This window comes from Gymnodraco acuticeps, unplaced genomic scaffold (assembly GCF_902827175.1).
Source record: "Gymnodraco acuticeps unplaced genomic scaffold, fGymAcu1.1, whole genome shotgun sequence".
NCBI classification, from domain to species: Eukaryota; Metazoa; Chordata; class Actinopteri; order Perciformes; family Bathydraconidae; genus Gymnodraco; species Gymnodraco acuticeps.
The window spans coordinates 1,442-19,618 of NW_022989994.1; the positions used below are offsets into that span (position 1 = coordinate 1,442).

At 43.3% G+C, this 18,177-nt stretch overlaps 2 protein-coding genes across 2 annotated transcripts in view; both read left to right on the forward strand.

Annotated features, from left to right (window-relative positions):
• On the forward strand, positions 1-13,445 carry si:dkeyp-115e12.6 (centromere protein F; the record flags this gene model as incomplete). The annotated part of the gene is given in 9 exon segments (XM_034212851.1): positions 1-123; positions 829-964; positions 1,767-3,253; positions 4,985-5,722; positions 6,495-6,823; positions 6,982-7,072; positions 8,949-9,528; positions 9,822-9,953; positions 11,452-13,445. Coding segments are annotated over 8 exon segments (3,603 nt in total), but the record flags the coding sequence as incomplete, so codon positions are not given.
• kcnk4a (potassium channel, subfamily K, member 4a) overlaps positions 11,482-18,177 on the forward strand; it is a gene marked incomplete at its 3' end in the record, with an annotated part of 16,629 nt that continues 9,933 nt past the window's right edge. The window contains 2 exon segments of the mRNA XM_034212852.1: positions 11,482-11,605; positions 14,062-14,232.

Here is an 18,177-nt window from a genome sequence, read left to right on the forward strand (position 1 = left end):
CTGTCTCTGCAGAAGCAGGCGTTGGACAAAGAGTTGGACACTCTGAAAGGCAAACTAAAGTGGACGGAGGGACAGCTGCAGGAGAGCCAGAAGAAAGAGGCACATACACAAGCCAAGCTGACGGTAACACACACACGCACGCACACACACACAGACACTGACACACATGCACAGACACGCACAGACACGCACATGCACAGACACACACACACGCACCCTGAAGGGGCTGAGAATAGTGAGTCAGTGTTTCACTTCATTTAATTATTCATTAGCTGAGCTGTGGGTATATAGAGAACTCCATACATTTTTAAACAACATTTGAATGTGCCATATGCCAGTGTAAGATTTTCCTAACAAAGGAATTATGAAAATAATAATAAGTAAATGCCGCATTGCACAGATTGTTAAGTTCCTTAACTGCTTGCAACGTCAGCATTAAATGCTGCCTTTATTTGTGGCTTGTTGGCCTGTGGTTTGTTGCTATGTTGAAACTGTGTTCATGTGGATCTGTGATTACAGAGCTATCACAGATTATTTTGTTCCTTATCTGGAAGTCGACCATGCCAAGATACCAAGAGCAAACATTTTAATGACATTTTCCACAGATTGATACTCATTAGTGGATTAGCTTTAAACTGATCACAATAAATTATGTCTTATCATGAACATACATCTGGTAGACTTGCTGTGTTGAGGCTGATGTTGGGGTTTAATGAAACATGTTGTGTTGTTATGTAATACAAAGGTTCGACTGAGAACTGAGCACTCTATGTAGTCTGATCATTTCCCTGGAATCAACCCACCTGTTTTGTATGTCTACCCTCTTAGGAAGCGCTGCGTGAGGCTGAGGGTGTGGCCGTCAGTCTGGAGCAGAGCAGGAAGAGAGAGCGCGCTCTGGAGGAGGAGGGGAGGAGGCTGGCAGAGGAGCGAGCCGACGCCCTTCGTCTCCTCAAAGAGCTGCAGGGTGAGGAGGGACATATCCCTAAGAGTTATCAGTTAAATAACTTCTGCATTAGCGTTATCATTTTGATAAGGCGGTTAGATGTATTATTCACACATTTTTTAGGTTTAACTCCAGCTTCTATAATAAGCTTGTATTAACTGTGTAACCAGAATACAGACACACAAATGTCCTCATTGAAACCACACACCTTGATCCCAAAGCCATTACAGCATAAATCATGTATTTTGTCAGGCTTTCAATCTATATCACTCACTTCATAATTGCAGTTTTTACAAATGTTCCCCCAGATTTGACCTTTTTCCATGTTTTGTATATCTGGTTTATTGCTCAACAGTTTTTTAATGAATTAAAATCCAAAGTATTTTCAATTATTCTGGAGTTTTTTTCTCATAAAAACAACAGTTGCATTATTTTAACAGACTGAGGGATGATGTTGGTTAAAGGCTTTAACATGAAAAACTATTTTATTTATATTTTTTTATCCTCCAAGCAATCTTCCCTAAAGTTAGGGACTAGGGTCAAGTCCACGAGTCCTAACGAGTGCTTGGTATTGTTGGTTTTGCTGTGTAAAATGCTCCCATCATGTAAAATCTCCACAAATGCGGAAGTCTCTCTTCCCAGCGCTGCCCCCTGCTGACCAATGAAACACCATCCATGTAAAAGAATCAAAACAAAATAACTATTCCAGCAATGCACACACGTTCATTGCTTTTTCCTCCTGCCTGTTATTTCTTTATGTGTATTGTTGTTTGCTGTTATTTATTTATTTTAATCAGATTTTTTAAAACTCTTTTAACTCCAGAGGAAAAAGCTGTCCAGGCACCCCCCCAGCAACCCGTCCAGTTTTGCCCTGTTGGACAGAGTTTCTCTCCTCACCCCTCTTACTCTCCACATTCTGGTCCACCAACTCACATCAAGAGGCCCCGCGCTGCCACCTTAGCCGAGCAGAAGAGGGAGGAGGACCTGGATTTGGAAAAGAGAAGGGCCGAGATCGCAGCATCTTACCCCGCGGACAGAGAGCCGGGCGAAGGCAGAGATGCAGAACACATCACTGACCGCCTCTCCCCTGACTCAGAGTGCTTTCACAGGGGGGACACACACAGAGGAAACAGTAGTGAGGAGAACAACAGTAGAAATGAAGTGATAAAGAGTGACAGCACTGGGACAAACAAGCACACATTTGATGAAGCCCTCTCTAGTTCCTCTCCCTCTGATGCTGGTACGCCCACTAACATATCCATGGATGTTGATCAATGTAGTCCAAACCTTTGTGCTGAAGAAACTCCTTCACTCAAGCCCTCTGAAGATCTCAAAAGGGAGAATGCCTCACTGCGGTCAGAGCTACAGGACGCAGAGGAAGAACTGCAGAAACGACTTGAGGACCTGGAAGCTCAAAGACGGGCGGAGACAGAAGCCAGGACCCGGCTGAAACAACTCGGCCGCAAACTTGCCGGCCAGACTGCAGAGAAGGACGAGCAGGAGAAGCAGTGGAGGGCTCAGCTGGAGAGTGAGAAGGAGGAGACGGAGAGGTTGAGGAAGGCCATGGCTGCTCTGGAGATGGAGATGACAAGAGGGAGAGAGGAAACAGAAAGGAAGGAGATCCAGGAACAGGAGGAGGGGAAAAACAAAGCACTAGAAGACCGGGAGAGTGAAATGATGGAACTTAATATCCAGCTAAAGAAACAGCTCGGGGAGGTTAAAGCCCAGCTGGCTTTAGAACGAGAAGAGAGAGGAAGAGAGGAAGATGAGAGAAGGCAAAGGACAGAGACAGACCAGGAGCAGCTGGAACAACTTCAAGCTGAGCTGGAGGAACTGAAGCTCAGCAGAGAAGAAGACTCGCTGGGAGAGGACAAACTCTCAGTTGCCAACAGCCCGCTGACTTACCTGTCTCTCCGTGACGATGAGTTCAACTCCAACATCGATCGCTGTGACAACAAGCTCCTCCCCTCCCCGGAGCAGCACCTCCTCTTCTGCCAGTCCACCAACCAGCGCAACATGCTGGCGTCTCAGGCCTCAGGCGGTCTCATGACCCAGGGGGATCAAACAGTGATAGAGTCTGTACACTCACCTCTGTCCAATGAGGGGCACACCGCCTCTGACCGTGAAGACCACCAGCAAAACTATCTGAGAGGGTCTTCCCCGTCAGACCAATCCCTTTCTGATCTGCAGGAGGTTGAGACCACCTCTTCAAATGTTGCTAAAGAGGTGGAGTGCCTGCAGAAGCAGACTGCAAAGGAGACAGAACGTGCAAATCAGTACCAGGTTAAACTGGAGGCGCTGCAGGGCCAGGTATGTCACGTGGATACCATACATCATATTTACTACGTTAAGTTTGTTTATATAACAATTTATATGGAGAATATAGAAAGAAAACTGTTATTAACTAAATCACAACACTTTAGTCCTCAATAGACTCAATCCTATAGATGAGAGTAACACCTACGTCACTTCCGGGCAAAAATGACGGCCCGCCCACTTTTGGGGGAAAACAACGCTGTCATTTGAACGGCGGTCAACACAAATTCTGAAGTTTTTGCCAATCCGATCAGAAATTAAAGAAAACTGTGGATTTTTGGATCTTCAAAGAGCCCGATTACGATGACCAGACATGCAAACAATTACATTAAATCATTTAAAATCGGCGATCCGGCTCGATATATGGTTAAATTAAAATCAGTAGGCGAGGCCGTAATTTCGCCAGCTGTTACTCTCATGAGCGAGGCGGAAAATAATAGTTTTATCATGCCAAAAAGCTGCTGTGTCGTTTATTGCTCCTCAAACATTAAAACAAATCCAGAGTTCAGTGTTTCTGGACTTCCTCTAAGAAGAAAGGACAGTAAAAGAAGAGCTCTGTGGCTTCAGGCTCGATCGCCGTTCAAATTACATCTTTGTTTACCCCAAAAGTGGGCGGAGCCGTAAAGTGACGTAGATGTTACTCTCATCTATGGACATCGATCGCCTACTGCTATATTTAACCATATATCAAGCCCACTCGTCGATTTCCAATCGCTTAATATAATTGTTTGCCTGTCTGGCCATTGTAATCGGGCTCTTTGAAGATCCAAAAATCCACGGTTTTCTTAAATTTCTGATCGGATTGGCCCTTGATACTGTTGGTACTGTTGGTACTGTTGATACTGTTGGTACTGTTGGTACTTGGTACTGTTGGTACTTGGCACTGTTGGTACTTGGTACTGTTGGTACTTGATACCGTTGGTGCTTGGTACTGTTGGTGCTTGGTACTGTTGGTACTTGGTACTGTTGGTGCTTGGTACTGTTGGTACTTGGTACTGTTGGTACTTGGTACTGTTGGTGCTTGGTACTGTTGGTACTTGGTACTGTTGGTACTTGGCACTGTTGGTACTTGGCACTGTTGGTACTTGGCACTGTTGGTACTTGGCACTGTTGGTACTTGGCACTGTTGGTACTTGTCAATGTCTCTAGATATGTACATGTAGCCCTGTAAATACGATGTCCTTTTGTGTTATCTGTTGTTTTCTGTTCACGTTGTAACCTACTTGCGGCCATGTTGGACAGGTCTCCCTTGAAAAAGAGAACGATGATCTCAATGGGTTGAATAAAGGTTTGAAAAAAACAATAACAAATGAGGAACATAATTTAAAAACAAGGTATCACTGAACCATAAAACAATAAAAACATGCATGAACAGTAATACTACTGAAAAATTACAATTGCCCCAAATTATAAGCCAAATTTAAAAAATGATAATATATTATTTACTTTGAGGTTGCTGTTCTCAGATCAAATGGGAGGCTGTGCACCCGGTGAGGTTACAGACAGAAGTCATTAAAATAATAGCATTCGCTTCCTATTGTAGTTAGTTGTACCATTATACAGCGAATGGAAACAAAAACTTTAGCATTCTTTGGCTTGCCTTTTGAAGTTGTGTTGTGGTAGCTGTTCTAAAACACAGTAACACCCTGGCTTTAGTGGCTTCTTTCCTGTTTTCTAATAAACCTTTTCTCCTTTCGTCTGCCCTTTTTATTATATTCTTCTCAGGTGACACGTCAGACAAAGCAGCTCACCATGGCCTTTGAGAATCAGAGCCAGCACATCTCTGGTCTGTTAGCTGAGCTGCAGGAGAAGGACAGCGCCCTCCTCAGCCAGGGAGAGGAACTGCAGCGCCACAAGCAAGAGCTGGAAGTGCTCAAGACCCACTCTGAGGAGAAGAAAAGAGAAGGGATGACGGTCAAAGAGGTGGAGCACGGTGAACAACAAGAGACACGAGTTGAGAGGTCGATTCAGTCACATCAGGAAAATAAGTGTGCGGTCACTGTGCTCGAGACAAACTCAGCTAAAGACGGTGTCTCTGAGAGAGACGCAGGTCAACTAGAGAGTGTGACTCAGATTAACCAAGACTCTGCTTGTGTGATGGGTGAGACTCAAGGTGGAGGAACAGCAGATGTGAATGCAGAACCGCTCGCACTATTGGCCAATCAGAAGCTGAGACTAGAAGGAGTGAGTATCTCAGACTCCAGGGCCCCAGCTGCACACACTGACAGTGAAAACAAACACGACTCAGTTAAACAAAGCCAAGACACAGGAAATGCTGCTGTGTGCTGCTTGGAGGAACAGAGGTCACCTAGTGTGCCGACTGACATCAGCTCTGACGCACGCCCGCAGGATGTTAGCGGGAGGGGAGATGAAGGTGGAGACTCAGAACGGGACGATGGGAGGACTTCAAAGGCTGAAGAGGAGCAGGAGGCAGAGCTTCAGATCGACCGACTGCATCAACAGGTAGTGACGGGGTTCTACCGCCAAACACTAAACTGAGACATATCTAACTGAAGAACAGAGATAGAAATAGTTCAAGTTAATGAAATATATAAAAGATTAAGTACGGTAATTAAAACAGTTTATTCAGAATTATTTGTTTTGACACCAACATAAACTCTTTCCTAGTTCCTACATTACCTTGGAAGTATTGATCATGGATGTATAATAAGAACTGGATACAGCGTGGGAGGCGGGGTCTCGTTCTTTCCTATGAGAGCTGCTCATTGGCGCAAGAAGACAAAATGGCCCCACTTTTGAGAGAGCGAAACGTCACAGATTACCCATCATGCCTGGCTGCCAGAGCAGAAGAACCCGTATGTGCGCTCACAGAGCATGTGCCCCTTAAGCCCCGCCCCCCGAGCTCCCACTCTTGGCTCACTAGAATGAATGGAGAGAGAAAATAAATCTAGATTCGGCTTTTAGTGCATTTTACAACTTTAAGGACCGAATGATTCTAATAAGGGCTATAATATAGTTAATACTGGGTAGTTTATTTAGTTTAAAAAAAATTATCCAATTATTTCCCCATGTTAGTCAATGGGGAAAAGTTGTTTTGGGCCGGGTGACGTCACGGACTGATACGGGAGTTGCAGTACCGCCGTTTGGACACAACGAATGTTGGCACAGAGTCCGGCGCATTTCCTGGGGGCTTGGTATTGACATATTTTGTTCCTGTGTTTCCAAAGTGAGTAGTATGTGATTCCTTGTGTCCTGTGCTTCCCCTCCTGTCCAGGTGGAGGAGCTGCAGAGGAGGCTGCGCTCTCTCTCCGCAGAGACCCAGCAGCAGTCCCAGGAGCTCGTCATGTGGAGACTGGCCTCCAAACCAGCCCCAACACTCGACCAGACCCTTCCCAACACAGACAACCAGTCTGAGACCCCAGAACAGATTCCTGCTGTCAGACGGTCCCAGGCAGACCAGCAGCCGGGGGATGAGATGACCCCGGGCCCGGCGCCTCCCCTGGGTCTGCAGGAGAGCCCCGAATATGTGACAGTCATCAGAGAAGACGAGTTACTCCTGTCCTGCTCCTCCAACAAGCTGCAGGGCCGCATGTTGTTCTCCAGGTAACACACTCACTCTCTCAGAGCTACAGAAACTATATAAATATATGGCATTAACTTACAGGAAACTGTTAAATGCATATCTTTAGGGTGTCTGTATTTAAGCCTCTGTTTTCCTTTGTTCATGCTTTGATTACATGTGTTTGCTGTTTTACCAAAAGACTTCAGCACAGCAACCTGCCCGAACCCAAGAGTCTCCATCCCTCCAAAAACACTGCAGAGCTTCTTCAACACAATGACACCATCGACAAGGTTAGTTTCCCTTTAAGGATGACTCACTGCCATACCAGCCCACTGCTAAGGTTAAAGGTAGAATGTTAAAGGTAAGAATGCTCGAGTGCGCTAGAATTAAAAAAAAAATACACAACCGAAAAAAATCTGCCCCTTCCTTCAGACTTCCTTATAGAGCCCCTCCTCCAACACACACGAACGCGTACATGACCAATGAGGGCACGAGATAAGTTTGTGCACAAGATGGAAGGCTGACAGGCAGGTAGGCCATCCAGTTACTTTAGCCGCTAAAATAATTAGTCGTGCTTTTTACAGCGCCACGGTTTTCACAGATGACATTTTTTGATGTATTTATTGTCCAAGCATTTAATATATTCATTACTATTGGGATGTTAAGAGCATCCCATGGAATATAACAAAGTGTTTCTGAAGTGAATTATACAGAGCCCCTAAAAGTTCATGGAGAGAAAAAAAAAAGTATCTTGTGCGCACAATGTACGAGAAACGAAATACTTTCTCGTTCGCACGAAATACTATCTCGTGCGAACGAGAAAGTATTTCGTTAGTTTCTCGTTCGCACGAGAAAGTTACCGGTGCGCCAAGTACGAAGTCGAGCACAGAGGAGACAACCGTTTCATTGCAGACTGTTATGTTTATGTGGAGAAATGGCAGTGCATACATTATTTGAGATATATTTCAAACTCGAACTTCATTTAGGGACATTTTGGTCAGGGGTTAAGAGCTATTTGTTTAAGCACCGGATTCGCAAAACAGAAGTCTGTAAACCAGTCTGTTTTGATCTATGAATTAATGTCCGTGACTCTCACAGTATCTGCTGCCCACAGCTGTTTTATAGAAGGAAAACCTCCTTCACTTTATGAAATCTCTGCGGCACCAGTGGCCTGTACTACGAAGCAGGATTTGCTATTTACTATTCATTCATGAAGTATGACGCTGCTCTGTCAGCACGCTTCTCCATGTTTGTGATTGGTCAAATGTTGCTAACCCCGTCCCTTTCACGTGAACGTGCTCTCAGCCGGACAGAGAAACCCTGGTTGATTTACTGAGTTGATAACCAGCTTCGTAGGACCGCTTAGCGAGATCGCATTTAGGATTAGTTAAGCCGGGTAACTCAAACATATCCAGGGTCTGTTGAACTGGCTTCGTCGTACAGGGCACTGGAGACAGTAACGTGTAACTCAGCAGAATCTGAGAAGAGCCTTTTACTGTTTACTTCACTGTGTTTCCCTTCATTAGAACAGCTGAATAGAGATCAAGGCTGCTACGTTTAACCACACACACCTCTACACACATCGAACTACCAGAGTATTCCCCCTATTACTCGATTTATGAAGGAGATGTCCGGTCACCAGGGCGCATGATGTGTGTGTGTTCGGTGTGTTTGTGTGTGTCCGACACCACCGGCATTTGTTTTCAAATGACCATGAACAGTAATTTACACAAATCTGGTTCTCCATAGTTATATGTGTATTCCCAAGTGGAAGAAATTCGTTTAATCTTAATCTCGATGTAGTGCTATTATAGTCCTGCCGGAGTGCACCGGAACGAACAACACTATCATAAACAAATGCCCACGCACGCGCGCGCCCTGGCGATCGGACATATTCTTCACGAGAAAGTATATCGTGCGAACGAGAAAGTATATCGTGTGCACAGATTAATAAAGCGTGGCCTCGTTTTATTAATTTTTCTCTCTATGAATCCTATGAAGCGTGTCCATAACTCCTTTTCGTATCTAAACTAAAAAACACCTGCCTATCCTCAGTTCTTGTCGTTACTAGGGGAATATAAAAAATATATAAAATACTGTTTTTCGATTATTGTGCACACGTCTTTGTGGATTAGGCCTTACATTGTCTTGTTTCTTTTGACTCAGGAGTCTGAAAAAGAAAACCAGGAGATCAACTTCTTGCATCAGTCCAACACGTTTCAAACACAACACAAAGAGAGGAGAGACACTGAAGTTATCCAAATGATCTCTGAGAAAACAGGGCAACCACATTCCAACAAAGAGTTCCTGAAGGTCTCGGGGCCGAAGCAGACCATATCATCTGAGTGTCCTCCTGAGGCCACACCTGATGCTCTCACAGCAACCAGCGAAACAAACACAACCCATGGTTCCTCAGGGAAACATGGCAGGACAGAAATGAAAAGTGTCAGCAGTCAAACGGAAGAGAGTTTGAACCCTCGCAGTGCTCCACCTGAACTCCACTGTGCGCACACACAGACTGAGGAAGAGGAGGAGGAAGAGTTGGTAGAATCCCCTCCTGTCTCTCCTATCACACGATCTGAGGCAGCAGAGTTAGGACTCAAGGTGTTGTTTTCGGGTTCCTTCCCCATCCCGTCTGACCCGGCCCGTCTGGCTGAACGAATCCGACGCAACAGGACGCAGCTGTCGGCTGCCTTCGACGACACAGAGTACGAACCCTACGGACTGCCGGAGGTCGTCATGAAAGGTAACTTTGTTCCTGTAACTTTGTGTGTGAAGAAAAGAACACACACACACATAAGAAACATGTGTTCCAGCTGTACAATGAGAGCCATGCGGTGAAAGCTGGATTATAAATAGCCCGACTGTCAGAAGTGTTTATGGGCACAGTCTCCGAGTATCTGAATCTCGCTTGTGACTGTACAGAAAACAGAAGTTCCTGCTGTTCCTGCTCTCTGTTCTTCATCACTCTGTTCTTCATCTTCTTTCCCCCTAATCCTCTTATTTATCCACCTGTCGGCCCTTCTTCCCGTCCTGCAGGTTTTGCCGACATCCCCAGCGGTCCTTCGTGTCCCTACATCGTGAGGAGAGGTTTGTTAGGGACGTCTGTGGTGCCTGCGCCTCAGAAAGACAGGAGACAGGAGGAGGAGACGGATTAAAGCACAGCTACAGGTAACCTTCAGAGACAATGGGACAATCAGTGTTACATTAACCAGTTAAACCCCACGGCCCCACGGGCGGGGGCAAAACGCAACATCTTGCAAGAAACAGCGTCTGAGGGCTAATATTTAACAAACTATGAATGTGTCATACCCACTTAACGGGAAGAAACTCAGCTACCTGACAATATTAATATCAAAGGCTCTGAATTAGCCCTGAGTGAAAAAAGCATAGACCTTAGCATAGAACTCAAGGTAAAATACCCTTATTACTTATCGGATCTGCACAAACAAGATATCGATTAGCGAGCTGACATTCCACAGATTCCAGACATATAAGTATCATCACTGAGCGATCAGAGCTCGCGGCGAAACTACAACAAACAACAACAACAACATTTGCTTTACGGAGCCAAAACGGCTAAAAACGTCTTACCTCTGTTGTTTTCTGATCAAAAGTTGTGTTCAATGGCATTAAAACGATAACATCACTGCTGAAGGTTAATCCAATGTCTCTGTGTCACTTTGAAAAGATTCCTGATAATCCATCATTCCATTTTATGTCAATAACGGAGATTTCACATTAGCTGCTATGATAGCTACGAGAGTCTATGACAGCTTCCGGTTCCGGGGCATTCTGGCTACGCATCACTCTCATTCACCAATGGTAATGTTTAGATGGATTTATTACATGGTTTAGTTGAATACTCGATTCATGCCGATCTAGATCCCTCCGCTTCGCGTTGGGCTCCTGATCAGCCTGTCGGTGTTCTTTTCCCCATAATGACCGCGTCGCTGCACATTATCCCTTACTTAGGAACCTCCCCTCGATTCTATTGGCTCTATCGGTTCAAAAGAGGTGTCAATTACCAACATCGACCAATGGGTTCCAGAGATATGGAAAATCCACCCAAATGACCCCAGAGGTGGTTTTTTTCTAAACCTCTCTAAAAAGGTCAAATTTCACTTTGTTTGCATCAATCTTGATACAGGGTACTGATTATATGTTATAGTTTGGATTCATAAAGCTGTTAGTCTACTATCCCATCATTCACGGGTGATTTTCACTATAAGTAATGGGTTTTGTTTGGACGGAAACTATAATTTAGTTTTTCTGTGTTGTTTCCGATCTTCCCAACCAGTTTCTGATGCACAGCCTCAAGGTTGTTGTTCCCTTTAAAACAAATCTAACTAACTGAAACAATTATCTTTATTTGCAGCCTTTGTTCCAATGTTTATCTTAATCACAAACATGTCACAAAGTGCGATAGTGTGGCTTATTAATTACAAATCAAAGTGTGTGTGTGAGGATATTCCCCCTGTGCCACGGCAGAGACAAAGCAAGTAGTGTGTGTGTTATCTCAGTATCGCCTCACCCAAAGAATGCATTAGATAAACGTACAAATATGTTGTTTAATTATTATTATTTGCTTCTTTATTTGGTTTAGTTGAGATGTTGACTCCTATTAAGCCGAAAGGTTGACTCTATGTTTTGTGTACCGGTTACCTAGAGATCTGGTGAAAGAACTGATCACAGCGGCTTGAAGAGGAACCTCAGTGATGGCAGCTCTTCAGCCTCTCTGTCACCATCGCTCTGAAGCATCAGACCAGCGCAGGGCCCGTGTAGAGAGCTGCTCTCACACAGGGACCTCTGGGTGTGAACAGGTAACTGGGCCTGCAGAGGGAACACTTCCACTGTGCATTTATATCTAAATGATCACTAGTTTATCCTCCAATGACTGTGTGGAGACTCTGACCTCCATCACGAGGGTGTCACCTGTATGTCTGTGTGCAGAGGTACAGAGTTAGGGATGTTTGTTGATGTTTATTTGAAGTTTACAACCACTTTTCCAAAGGGACTGTTTTAGTTTGTAGTCTCCACTGTGGGTCTAGCTTCAGCCAGCTTTGAATGAAACAGTGCCTAGTTCATGCTTTTCCTAAACAAGTGCGTGTCAAGATAAGTTTGACTTACTTTCCAAAGAGAGGCCTGTTGGGGAAATTAGATTAGTTTATTTCCTTCTTTTTATCCTTGAGGGCTTATTTATGGACACTTGAATGTGTTTCAGTAGAAGGCGTGCGCGTGTGTGTGTGAGATCAGCTGTGAATATGGACATGTGTGTCCTCTTCTTGATGTGTGTGTAGGAGAGAGAGGGGGTGAGCACATGTCTATGACTCAGTGTAACCTGTGTTGTTTCCGCTCCATGTATGGTGATACACGCTGCGCTCCCTCTCTGCTCCTTCGGCTGCTTTGCTTCTCTGTCTTACACTAACGAGCACTCAGTGGTTGAATCAACCCAAAAAAATCATTTTAAGCTTTACTTTATTAGCATAAAGACAATTTCAGATAGCTTATATAATTTATTTGAGTGATGAGATATGACGTTGTCGATAGATTTGGGATCTTGCACATTTGTTACTTTGCTTAGATAACGGTAGCCCACATGTAGATGAACACTGTAGATTTTGTAGATTTTGTAGATAAGTTTGTAGTACCGGTATATGTACAGTTTGTGTTACGCCCTACGACAGGGGATCTCTCTACTTTGCTGGCTTGCAAGCTTTGTAAGTAAGAGGATGGGTTCATATTGTTTTCATGTCCAAGGCTGCAAGATATGCAAATATTTTGGGCTACAAAAAGGTTTATATGGAGCAAAGAAAATGCCCTGTCATCAAGTCTGCCTTAAAACTCTCAGAGACCCACGTGTACATTGACATCTTCAGCTTGGTTGCAAAAGGGACGGATAAATTCACAACGTTTATTCAAATGCAGTTATCCATGAACTCTTGTCTGCAAACCATTTTTCTGAGATTCAATACATGTCTATAGTGTTACACCGCTAGCAAACAGTCACTTGCCGATGTTTGATAGAGTAGTAACACAGAGAGGTCACTAGAACTTTACAGGATACCCGCTCCATTTGTTTTGCTGAAGTTTCATATTAGCTTGAGTGGGTTTTGTTACTGATTAAGGACACTACAATAGCTTTAAAACATCTTTGAAAGGACACGAGCAACAATTACAGCATTCATTATTTAAATGTTATACATTGGAGAGCAAGTTTTTTATTTTTTAAGACGGATTGAAACAAATGTGAACTTATCCTTTGAAACCCCGCTGAGATTTTTCAGTGGATGTTTTTTGGCATATTTGTGTTAAAAGTGATTTATTTAAATTTTAATTACATATTTCATTTTATTGAGCGGTAGAATCCTTTCCACCTGGCCTTGGTTTGTTGACCTAGTCAGAGAAGTGTGGACTGTCCTGACTCCATGCCATCACTATTTATTTGCCATGTGTACACACACACACACACACACACACACACACACACACACACACGCACACACACTCTTGCATTCTGCCTTAACATCTCTGGGATCTGTAGTCTTTTGGCAGTGAGCTGGGGTTGACTTGATGTATTTGTTGCCTTGTTTTGGACACTCCATGTCTGAATGTATCTGTGTTGTGTTTGCGGCAAAAATAAAAGACTTGCTCGTAATTTAACTTGTGTCTGTTGTTTGGATTTATTTATCTATGAGCGCCTTTGTGTCTGAGAAGTGGTGACCGGCGTTAGGCCTTTTTCAAGGAGTTGTTTTTGTACTGCTTTTAGACATTTAGTCTAAATGAGTGCCCTGGTCCAATGAGGAGAGCCTCAAAGTGTTTAAGTGGAATATCTTGTTTAAATCACATAAGTATTTCCGCAATTACCAAAGTCCTCTCCCTTTGCCTCTCGGTCATGAGCACGTTGTCGAAGGTGCTGAGAGCTTTAAAGGAGCAGGCTTTGATCAAAGAATTAAAGCGGTGATGGAAAAGGCGCTCTCCAACTTTTAGAGTTTGTTATAACTCATTATGCAATTCCTCCTTAAGAGCAAGAAAAACTGTGTGGACCATAACTCTGACTTTGGAGAAACAAGTGTCTCTTTTGACTTCCCCAAAAGACAGAGGATGGAAAGACGAGGGTTTAGAGAGCCGAGCCCCCCCACGTCCAGCTCAGGAAACTCCGAGGCCCTCTGCTCTTCCTCTGCAGCGACGGCACTTAATCACACTCGCACGCTGTAATGGACTTCACATGCCTCGTCCCTTTCTTCTCCTCCTCCTACAATATGTTCTCCTCTGTCAGAGTGATGTAGGGTCACGAGCATGGGGAAACACCTTCCAAGGAGAAATGCACACATGTACTTTCACATCACACGCACACTCGCAGAGAGGTCCTCGCTGAGCGCTGAATTGTGAGAGAACGGTACATCCTGCACGAGACCAACTTGGATAGCAGCATTTCTCCAAACTACAGGTAAGACATGCAACAATCATTTCTTTTCGGGGGGGGGGGGGGTACCGAGAGTTATTTCACCCGTACATTTGAGAAGATGCTAATGTTTTACGTCACTTTAAAAGCGGACTTTGTTTTTTGATCATAAGTGCTGCTTGGTTTTTGGAGTTTGTCTCCTAAATTCCTTTTTTGTTATTAATTACAGGATACCAAGTATACGTAGTAGACTGTCACACTGCTTACAAAGAGATGCTCTAACTGCCCTGCCAATATAAACTCTCACACACTGACCCTTCTGACAACACAGTTATTAAAGTGCAGCATTTAGAAAGAAACTAAGCTTAAAACTGTATTTTAAATTGTCTGGCATCTGCTGCTGCATTTCAAGTGTTTGATTGGAGATTCTCTTTTGGTTATATAGCCTCAGAGAAAATGTTTATTATTTATATCTGTATATTTATATAGTTTATCTTGCTGTATGCGACTTCTGTCCGACACAGTCCTATCATTATTTTTGCGGATCATTCTTGTCCCAGAGCATGAAACCAGAGAACCAGAAGTTGTAACCTGTGATCTCTCTGACGTTGCTTCACTAGAAAAGAGGAAAATACTTCGGGGGGTAATTGCATCTAAAGGGGGTTTATTTCCCCCCAGAATAGTACATTATGTTGTGTCCTCGCCCACAGACGATCATATTAATCTCTGGAGATTTATGAAAGCAGATAAAAGCGTGGGACCGAATCAGACAGCAGATGACCGTAACAAACAGCTCTTCTTGTTTCATCTTTATACAGATACAGTCAATTACATCTTTATAGTTTGGAGTGAAATGTAATACCTTAAATACAAACCCATATGCAGGATATTTAAAGTGATAACACTCTTTTCACAAACTGACTACATATTAGAAAAAACTAAATACAACATTACACACACCGTAAGCTTTGTATGTTTTAAAATAGTTTTTTTAAATGTTATATTGTTGAACCTCTCTTTTCTGCACAGCATGGCAATCAAGTGACTTATTCTATTTATATTAGCTATGCAAATACAAGAGGATAAATACAGTATGTTGAGCAATTCTTTTAAAATAGGACAAGTCATTTTTATTGAGGTGACAAAATCCTTTTTTAATATCTCCCCATATGACACTTACAAAATGCTCTTTGAATGTTCATTGTTCTATTATCCCTGAAAGGCCTTTAAAAAAAATCTAATTATGTTTTCACTCCAGAACAGTTCAAAAAGTATCTAAGTTACATCAAAAGTGTTTTGTGTGTGAAGTGCAGCACTTCCCCATGCCCTCTAACTAAAAGCATTAGTAATTTCTTTCAGGGCAGGTCTAAGTTCTCCATGCTCTCTCAATGAAACCTCAGCTTGAAGAAAAACACACTTTTAGTTTTATTCAGAACATTGGTTGATGGTGGACTTTGCCTTTTGTGGCCTAAATAAGTAGTACAACAACAAACAAGCATTTTTTAAAGGAAGTGATGAAGATTTTCCTGGCAAAACCTTTCCTTTCCTATCTCTGTTCTTGAGTTATAAACACAACAGACCACAAAGTTTTCATTAGATTTTTTTAAAAAGCAGCACCGGAATTATATTTTCAGGGCCTTTTCATTGTTTCCGAAGGTTTCCTCCACAATATAAAATCTGTAATATGAATATACAATTCTTGTTCAATTTAAAAGCAAGATTCACTGTTAAATGTGTCCTTGGTGCACGTGCAATCAAGTTAAAGTTAAACCCACATTACACTATAAGTTGCATACTGGACCACAATTAACGCAAACTAGTTGTGATGTAATATATTCAGCTTGTACGTACACGTGATACACTCAGAATTTAATGTGAGCACAGAGTTCCATGTTCAGCAGATTAATGTGAAAACAGCCTTCTAGTGCACACTACCAAGCAAAACACACATTTGAGTGGGGGGACTTGACATATGTTTTTTTTTGTAGTTGTTCAAAAGCGCTCAGAGTCTCTCGGACCCCAAACACTGACGATCTAGACGCTAAAAAGGTTGAAAGGAACGTTTCCAATTGTTTTCATTTATTTTGTTTCTATAGTTCACCTCTGTTTGCTTGGATTCGTCTTACTCACCTGCCTTAAGTTAAATTCAGACCTCAGAACAGAAACAACGAACATTTCCTAGCCTTGTGTTTCTTCTCAGATCACATCATGATTTATTTCCCCACCTGCCTCCACTGTTTAATTTAAGATTAGATCACCGCCTGTCAGCCACAGTCCTGCTCTTTCTAAGCCCCCCTCACTCAATATCTTAGCAAAATATCAAAACATGCCAGCAGAGGTTTAGACAGTGGTAACTAATAATATCTGTCAGTGTTGAAGCCAGGGGAGAGTGAGACGGTCCTCACAAACCAAGCCAACAGTCCATTAGCGCAGAATGCTAACAGTGGGCCAGACTCTGGGAAATGTCAGAACATTGTCAAGGTCCATGTGGAGACTGACCCAGATCGCCTAGATCCTGTGTGTGTGTGGTGTGTGGGTGTGTGTGTGTGTGTGTGTGTGTGTGTGTGTGTGTGTGTGTGTGTGTGTGTGTGTGTGTGTGTGTGTGTGTGTGATGTGTGTGTGTGTGTGTGTGTGTGTGTGTGTGTGTGTGTGTGTGTGTGTGTGGTGTGTGTGTGTGTGTGTGTGTGTGTGTGTGTGTGTGTGTAAGTGGGTGTGTGTGTGTGGTGTGTGTGTGTGTGGTGTGTGTGTGTGTGTGTGTGGTGTGTGTGGTGGTGTGTGTGTGTGTGTGTGTGTGGTGTGTGTGTGTGTAGTGTGTGTGTGTGGGTGTGTGTGTGTGTGTGTGTGTGTGTGTGTGTGTGTGTGTGTGTGTGGAGTGTGTGTGTGTGTGTGTGTGTGTGGTGTGTGTGTGTATGTGTGTGATGTGTGTGTGTGTGTGGTGTGTGTGTGTGTGTGTGTGTGTGGTGTGTGTGTTGTGTGTGTGTGTGTCTGTGTGTGTCCATGTGTGTGATGTGTGTGTGTGTGTGTGTGTGTGTGGTGTGTGTGTGTGTGTGTGTGTGTGTGTGTGTGTGTGTGTGTGTGTGTGTGTGTGTGTGTGTGTGTGTGTGTACGTACGTACGTACACACAGTTGAAAGAAAACATTAGAGGCCAAATGAAGATAAGCGATACATGTTTTCGATTCATGTTGAGATGTATGTTTGGAGCATTGGCAGAGTGTAATCGTTTGTGAGCCCACTGCCGGACGGCCTGCAGTGCATCAGTTTCTTCTGGTTATTATGACAAAGTCTCTCCAATGCGAACACTTATTTAATGCCACTCATTCCCTGCTGTACCAGACAGGGAAATGTGCTAACTTTAAAGCTGTTCTGTTCCTCAATGCTATAATCTACATTTACACTTTAACAGGACCAAAGCAGAGCAGAGACTCAGTGAAAAGAGGATTCAAAGATTTCTCTGTCACCTGATTTCTGGAGCTTTAACATGGGATGAGCTCCTGACATCAGTGTAATAAGGTACTTTTTTAATATCCTCTCGGTAATAAAACATTATTTATCCATCTTGAAAGAAACCACAGAAAGCATGAACAATAGTTATTTTCAAAATTACAATATTGCTGCGTTTGAGTGAGGTCGCATTGCCCCTACTTCTAAACAAGCTGCCCTTCTTTTCCAGTCTCGTAGATTGTGATATGAGCTCGTCTCTTCCTATCTGTGTTCTTTGATGTGTTTTTTTTGTTTTTTTGGAGCGATTATTGGCACACATCAAGTTAACCTCACACAGTGGGACACAGGAAACAGAAGACTTTTTTTGGGATATGTTTACCTGGCGACCAAAAGGAGCATTCCACTGACTTGACTCAAAAAGATGTTTACTTGTCATGAGGTTTACTAGTTCCTGTGAAAACAGCTGTCTTATTGGTCTTTGAAATATCCATAACTATAATAATGGAATATCTCTGATGGGGTGTAGACTACTGACAATGTATGACAGAG